Source organism: Penaeus monodon, chromosome 13 (assembly GCF_015228065.2).
Source record: "Penaeus monodon isolate SGIC_2016 chromosome 13, NSTDA_Pmon_1, whole genome shotgun sequence".
Lineage (NCBI taxonomy): Eukaryota > Metazoa > Arthropoda > Malacostraca > Decapoda > Penaeidae > Penaeus > Penaeus monodon.
In genome coordinates, this window is record NC_051398.1 from 46,815,087 (window position 1) to 46,822,586 (window position 7,500).

At 42.7% G+C, this 7,500-nt stretch overlaps 1 protein-coding gene across 1 annotated transcript in view; it reads right to left on the reverse strand.

Annotated features, from left to right (window-relative positions):
• The window catches only part of LOC119580385 (tubulin glycylase 3A-like), a 19,386-nt gene that overhangs the window by 3,447 nt on the left and 8,439 nt on the right, over positions 1-7,500 (reverse strand). The window contains exons 2-7 of the mRNA XM_037928509.1: positions 7,457-7,500; positions 5,750-5,840; positions 4,876-5,043; positions 3,203-3,358; positions 1,450-1,547; positions 390-502 (exon numbers count right to left, since the gene is read on the reverse strand). The exon at positions 7,457-7,500 is cut by the window's right edge and continues 170 nt beyond it. Coding sequence (XP_037784437.1) covers positions 390-502; positions 1,450-1,547; positions 3,203-3,358; positions 4,876-5,043; positions 5,750-5,840; positions 7,457-7,500 — 670 coding nt within the window. The remainder of the gene's footprint in view (positions 1-389; positions 503-1,449; positions 1,548-3,202; positions 3,359-4,875; positions 5,044-5,749; positions 5,841-7,456) is intronic.

Below are 7,500 nucleotides of genomic sequence, written 5' to 3' on the forward strand. Positions count from 1 at the left end.
ATAAACATGGCTTCAACCAGAAACTCTCTACATTGCCAAATATTTCAGACTGTAAAAAAAATAGTAAATTAGGAGGCATAACATTTTTACACAACAGACCAAGGAAATATTTGTGTGTCGCGACCCAGTGAATTTTCATATATTTAGACATGCATATATACAGAAATAAACGCATGTCTGTCTATTTATCTGATAGATATACATTTTTAGAGATCAATCTATCCGATAGATAACATGTATAGACTATACATGCCCAGTAGTTCTTAGTCTACGTATCGCGAATCTCCTCCAGGTGTGTCGCGTATTATTTTGCAAAAACTATATTTCTTGTTTCCTACATTACTTCCTTTTTATGTAACCTGAAACTCTGGGCCTTTAGTGCCACCCACCTGCAGATTGACTCCAAGGTAAGGTGGGTTTGGCACTGATCGCTCGCTGTCCCTGTATGCCAGCTCGAACTGACCCGTGTCTGCCGTTTTGTTGTGCTTGTAATCCACCACGACTGTTTGGAATAAGAGCTTGGTTATTTATTGGGGGAAAAAGAATGGTAGTTTTCTTGTCATAACAAGAGATTTTTCTCTCCTAATCTATATTTTTATCACTAGTACTTTTGCATTGTGTGAGTTTTTCATTTACTTGATATTAATTAATTACATAAAATTAACTATATCTTCCAACGTATGTTTACAACGCATTGTCTTGGTCACATTCACCAACAGTACAATAATCGTTATATTTTCTACACTGTACACTCAAGAACAAACATAATTGTACTCCCGTGGTGATGATTGCAAGATTGCGCTGCCACTTCTATAATTAAAACTAGAGTAATCTTGAAGCGTAATTAGTGGATGGTCTGTATATGCAAATTAATTTTGTCTAAGAAAAAAAAATCTGTCAGAGTGAAAGTAAAGTAAATTATAAATAATTAACATCTGTAAATTTTGTATCTGAAGCAATATATTTTCTTTACGGAACTCTGCTTATTAGTTCTCATGCTTATGTTTATTTATCCTGTTATATTAAAGATTAACATTAAACTATCTATTTCTGCCACAAAAGAAGTTTCCAAATTCCTCTTGCCTTCTGGCCTCAGCAACAAGGTTCACATTATTTGAGAACGAAACGAAATCCGAAAAAAATGTTCAACAAGAATGTTCACCCTGACAATACATACTATATAAATCATCACGATAACCTCCAACCAAAACACACACCTACCGTGTTTATAAATACATTTAACCAATATATATATATATATATATATATATATATATATATATATATATATATATATATATATATATATATATATATATATATATATATATATATATATATATATATATAACACAATAAACACCTTTAACAACACCAAACCATCCATATTTATAAAACATAATATTCACCTTTAACAACACCAAACCATCCATACATAAAACACAATACCTTTAATAACATCCTGAAGACACTGTGCACACATTCTCTTCGTGACGCTGGTGGTGGAGGCCATGCAGGGAGAGGAGTTGATCTCGATGAGCCAAGGTCTGGAAGGGAACACGGAGGCTGAGGTCATGAAGGGGGAGGAGACGTGGTGGTGGTGGTGGTTGGTGGTGGTTGGTGGTGGTTGGTGGTGGTGTTTGAAGAGAAGAGAGTGAGGTAATGAATGGTGAGGAGAATTGTTGTTGTTGTAGTTGTTTGAAGAGAGGAGGCTGAGGTAGTAAATGGTGAGGAAAGTTGCTGTTGTTGTTGTTATTGGTGTTTGAAGAGAGGAGGCTGAGCTAATGAATGGTAAGGAGAGTTGTAGTTGTTCTTGAGACTGAGGTAATGAATGGTGAGGAAAGTTGCTGTTGTTGTTGTTGTTGTTTGAAGAAAAGATATTAAGGTAATAAGTGGTGATATTACTGATAGTGATGACATTGATATTATATTCAATAATGATCTGATAAGAATATTGGTAATGATACAGATCATGGTAAAAATTATTTTTCACTGATATTGATAATAATATTGACATCAGTTATGATATATATACTGATAGTCTCACTGATACTAATAACGGCAGTGTTTTATTGATACTGATATTGGTGATAGTATTTCCATAGATACTGATATTTTCAATTTTATTTTTATTGATAGGATGGAGCTTAATTTAACTTATACTTTAACTGATACTGCGGCTTACGTTTATACAGATACTGATAATGTTTATTATGGTGACTGAAATTAATAATAACATTTTTGATGAATCTTATTACTTAAAACAATAGATGTTTATTTGTTTAAACTACATATAACCTTAATGTTATAATTTACTATCAAGGCCTTTTTTCCAAAATCCACCACCCATCTCCACCCCTAACCCACCCCAACCCACCCCTTACCCACTGAAAACCCACCCCCAACCCACCTACCCACTGAAACCCACCCCAACTGAAACCACCCAACCCCTGAAAACCACCCCCCAACCCACTAACCCACCCTAACCCACCCAACTGAAAACCCACCCCTACCAAACCACCTACCCTGAAACCCACCCCCAACCCACCCTAACCCACTGAAAACCCACCCCTAACCCACTGAAAACCCACCCCCAACCCACCCCTAACCCACTGAAAACCCACCCCCAACCCACCCCTAACCCACTGAAAACCCACCCCCAACCCCCCTAACCCACTGAAACCCCACCCAACCACCCTACCCACTGAAAACCACCCCAACCCCCCAACCCTAAACCCCCAAACCCACTGAAAACCCCACCCCCAACCCACCCCTAACCCACTGAAAACCCACCCCCCAACCCACCCCTAACCCACTGAAAACCACCCCACCCCCCCTAACCACTGAAACCACCCACCACCCTAACCCACTGAAAACCCCCACCCACCCCCCCAAACCCACCCAAACCCCCCTAACCCACTGAAAACCCACCCCCAACCCACCCTAACCCACTGAAAATCCACCCCCCAACCCACCCCTAACCCACTGAAAATCCGCTCCCAACCCACCCCCCCAAGCCCACTCACCTCAAATCCTCCGTGAGCATGAAGTCGGCGCCAAACAGTTCGATTCCGTGCTTGAAGATATTCATAACCCCCCTTTACTCCCTCCCCTTTTCAAAACCTACCCACCCACTTACCCACCAACCCACCCGTCCTCACCCTCAACCCACCCCCAACCCCACCCCCCAAACCCACGACACCTCAAATCCTCCGTGAGCATGAAGTCGGCGCCAAACAGTTCGAACCCGTGTTTGAACGTGTCCATCTCGACCTGCGCAGCCAACATGGCCGCCACGAGAGCATCGCGCATCCCGGGGTATATCACCTCGTCCCAGAATTTCTCCTTTTTCAGACTTCTGCGGACGGGGGAGAGAGAGATAACTGATGATGATAGGGGAGAGGAGGGTGGTGATGAAGAGGAGGAAGGCGATGGAGAGGATGGTGAAGATAGGGATAATAATAAGATAATAATAAGAGAGAGATAATTGATGATGATAGTGGAGATAAGGATGATGATGAAAGATAATAATACCCTCATCCTAAAATTTATCTTTTTTTAGATTTCTGCGGACGGTAAAGAGAGAGATAATTGATGATGATAATGGAGATGAGGATGGTAATGAAGAGGAGGAAGGTGATGAAGAGGAGGAGGATGGTGAAGATGGTGATGATAAGTAAGATGATGAGATAAAGATAACCTTTATTAGACTTCCGTAGATGGTAATGAGAGAGATAATGATTGATGATAGAGGATAATGATGATAAAATTCAAATAAACTATTATTTTAATATTTGGTAATGTATATATCTATTTTTCTTCCTTTCCTTTTATTCATAATCTACCTCTCCTCTCTTTATTTCCTCTCCCTCCTATTCTGTATTTCCCCGACGTATTTTTTTTTCCTCATCTTCAATTATCCTCCATTTCATCCCATTCTGTCCGTCATTATCTTTCCTTCTTACTTTCTCCCTCTGCAATATCTCTTTCGGATTCCCTCTTTTTTTCTCGGTAATTGCTATTTCCCTTCTTTCGTCTCTGTTATTCCCCTTTCTCCCCTTTCTCCTCTTTCGTATTCTGCTTCATTTGAATAAAAAAGACAAATAATGTTATTGTTAAGATGATATGGAATTATTTACTCCCGTTTGATTATTGCGAGTTTTTTTTATCCTTATTCTTTCGCTCTTTTTTCATTCCTCTCTTTCCTTTTTCCTTTTTTTCGTTCTTTGTTTGTTTTCTTGTTTGTTTGTTTGTTTTTCTCTCTTTCTCTTTGTCATTATCATTATCTTTCTCTCTTTCTCTGTCTGTCTGTCTGTCTGTCTGTCTGTTGTCTCTCTCTCTCTCTCTCTCTCTCTCTCTCTCTCTCTCTCTCTCTCTCTCTCTCTCTCTCTCTCTCTCTCTCTCACTCTCTCTGTCTCCCTCCCTCCCTCCCTACCCACCTCCCTCCTTCTCCCCCTCCCTCCCCCCACCCACCTCCCTCCTTCCCTCCCTCCCTCTCTCCCTACTTCCCTACCCACCCTCCCTCCCTACCCACCCTTCCCCCTTCCTCCTCCTCACTCCAAACCTCCTCCTTTTACTCCAGACCTCCTCCTTTTACTCCAAACCTCCTCTTTTTACTCCAAATCTCCTCCTTTTACTCCAAACCTCCTCTTTTTACTCCAAACCTCCTCCTTTTACTCCAGACCTCCTCCTTTTACTCCAAACCTCCTCCTTTTACTCCAGACCTCCTCCTTTTACTCCAGACCTCCTCTTTTTACTCCAAACCTCCTCCTTTTACTCCAGACCTCCTCCTTTTACTCCAGACCTCCTCCTTTTACTCCAGACCTCCTCCTTTTACTCCAAACCTCCTCCTTTTACTCCAGACCTCCTCCTCACCTGAGATACTCCTTGAACTGATAACAATCCCACATGTTCTCATCCGGAAGCTCTCCGCTTCGCTCCCCATTCAGGTACTTGCACTGAATCGCATTGTTGCTCAAGTGGATTGCCTCGTTGTTGTTGGTGAGGTCGTACTGTTGCGAGCAGAAGCGGAGGTAGCATTCTCTGCAAAGGGATGGAGAGAGAGAGAGGGGGGGGGGTGAGTGGTTATGTTAGTGGTTGTTTATGGATGAGGAGGAAGGGAGGGGGGATGGGTGGATGGGAGGGAGGGAGGGAGGATGGGAGGGGAGGATGGGAGGAAGGGAGGGGGGATGGGAGGATGGGAGGGAGGGAGGGAGGATGGGAGAAAGGAAGGAAGGAAGGGAGAAGGAAGAAAGGAAGGGAGGAAGGAAGGAAGGAAGAAAGGAAGGAATTTTTGAATTGAAGTAATTTTGAAGGCATAGAGGAAGGGAGGAAGGGGGTGAGTGGTTATGTAAGTGGTTGTTTAGGATGAGGAGAGAGGAAGGAAAGAAGGAAGGAGGGAAGGGGAAGGAGGGAAGGAAGGAGGGAGGAAAGGGAGGAAGGAATTTGTGAATTGAAATAATTTCGTTTTCTGTTTGGAATTTAAAAAGAAAACGAATATATAATCCTGTTTATTTTAACGACTCAAAAAAATGAATTGCCTACTCATATTTGCAAATACACATTTACATATATTCAAATACAGAAAAAAAAAAAAAAAAAAAAAAAAAAACAGGTACATCCCCGTTTCCGATTAAACAAAAAACTATCGAAAAAAAAACACACACAAACAAACAAACACACCAACCAAACAGACATATAAATAAAACCATTAAAAAAATATATTTAAAACCACGAAAAGAAAACCTACTTGTAAACCCAGACGTGCAGGGGATTCCAGTCCGTGATCATAAACCATTGTCTTATGTCGAACTTCGTGTTGTGGATCAAGAGTGGTCGCTCTGTGGAAGAATTAGTGGAGGTCAGTGTACGAGAGAGAAAAAAAGGAGGGTGTGGGAGGGAAGAAGGATGGGTAGGAGGAAGAGGGAGAGGGAGGGAGGAGAGAGAGAGAGGGAGGGAGGGAGGAGAGAGAGAGAGAGAGAGAGAGAGAGAGAGAGAGAGAGAGAGAGAGAGAAAGGGGGGGGGGAAGTTAAGGGAAGGAAGAAGGAAGGAGGGAGGAAGTGTGAGGAAAAAAAGGAAGATGTGGGAGGGAACGAAGATGGGTAGGAGGGAGAGAGAGAGAGAGAGAGAGAGAGAGAGAGAGAGAGAGAGAGAGAGAGAGAGAGAGAGAGAGAGGAAGGGAGGAAGTGTGAGGGAAAAAGGAAGATGTGGGAGGGAGGGAGAAGTGAGTGGGAGAAGGAAGTGTGAGTGAAGAAGGAAGGGCAAGAGGAAGAGAGGGAGGGCGAGGGAAGGAGAAAGGGAGAAAAAAAGGAAGGGAGGAAGTGTAAGGGAAGGAGGAAGGGCAGAAGGAAGAGAAAGAGGGAGTGAGAGATGGAAAAAGAAAGGAAGGGAGGGAAGGAGAAGCGAGAGAGGGAGGAATGAGAGGTAATACAATGAAAGAGACTGGTTGACCGATGGATCGATTGATCGATAAATAGGTAGATAAATAGATAAATAGATAAATAGATAAAGAAATGGGTAGGTAGACAGAAAAAAACACTATCAGATAGATAGGCAGACAGGCTGATAGATATTCAAACACTGTTCTTTCTTTTCAAGACAAAACTTGAGAATACTGATTAAGGTGAAATAAGTTATTTATATATTTTGTACATAAGAGTCATTCACTTACATATGTAATCATTTAGATACAAATTGAAAAACCATTGACATAAACAAACATGTAAACACAATTCCAAACACAAAGCATGGCAGAAATATAGAGATTAACACACAAGCCTTAATCAAAATATAAATCTTTACACACATAAAATCTTTCTCTCTCTCTCTCTCTCTCTCTCTCTCTCTCTCTCTCTCTCTCTCTCTCTCTCTCTCTCTCTCTCTCTCTCTCTCTCTCTCTCTGTGTGTGTGTGTGTGTGTGTGCGTGTGTGTGTGTGTGTGTGTGTGTGTCTCTGTCTCTGATTCTCTCTCTCTCTCTCTCTCTCTCTCTCTCTATCTATCTATCTATCTATCTATCTATCTATCTATCTAATCAATCTATCTCTATCTTTCTCTCTTACCTCCCCTTCTCTACTCTCTCCTCTCATCCTCCTCCTCTCCCCTCTCTCCTCCCTCTCCTCCTCTCCTACTCCTTTCCACACACACACACACACACACACACACACACACACACACACACACACACACACACACACACACACACACACACACACACTCCCCTTCTCTCCTTCTCGCCTCTCACTCCTCTCACCCTCCCTATCTCTCCTCCCCTTCCTCTCCCCCCCACACACCTCCTCCTCCCCTTCCTCTCCCCCCCATACACCTTCCCCTCCCCATCTCCCCTCCCTCCCCCAGACACACACACACCTCCTCCCCCTCTCTCCTCCCCTCCTCCCATCCCCTTCCCTCCAGACACACCTCCCCCTCTCCCCCTCTCCCCCTCCCCATCTCTCCTTACCTATGTACTTCTGCACGACGTACTTGGTCTCGTAAATGAGCGGC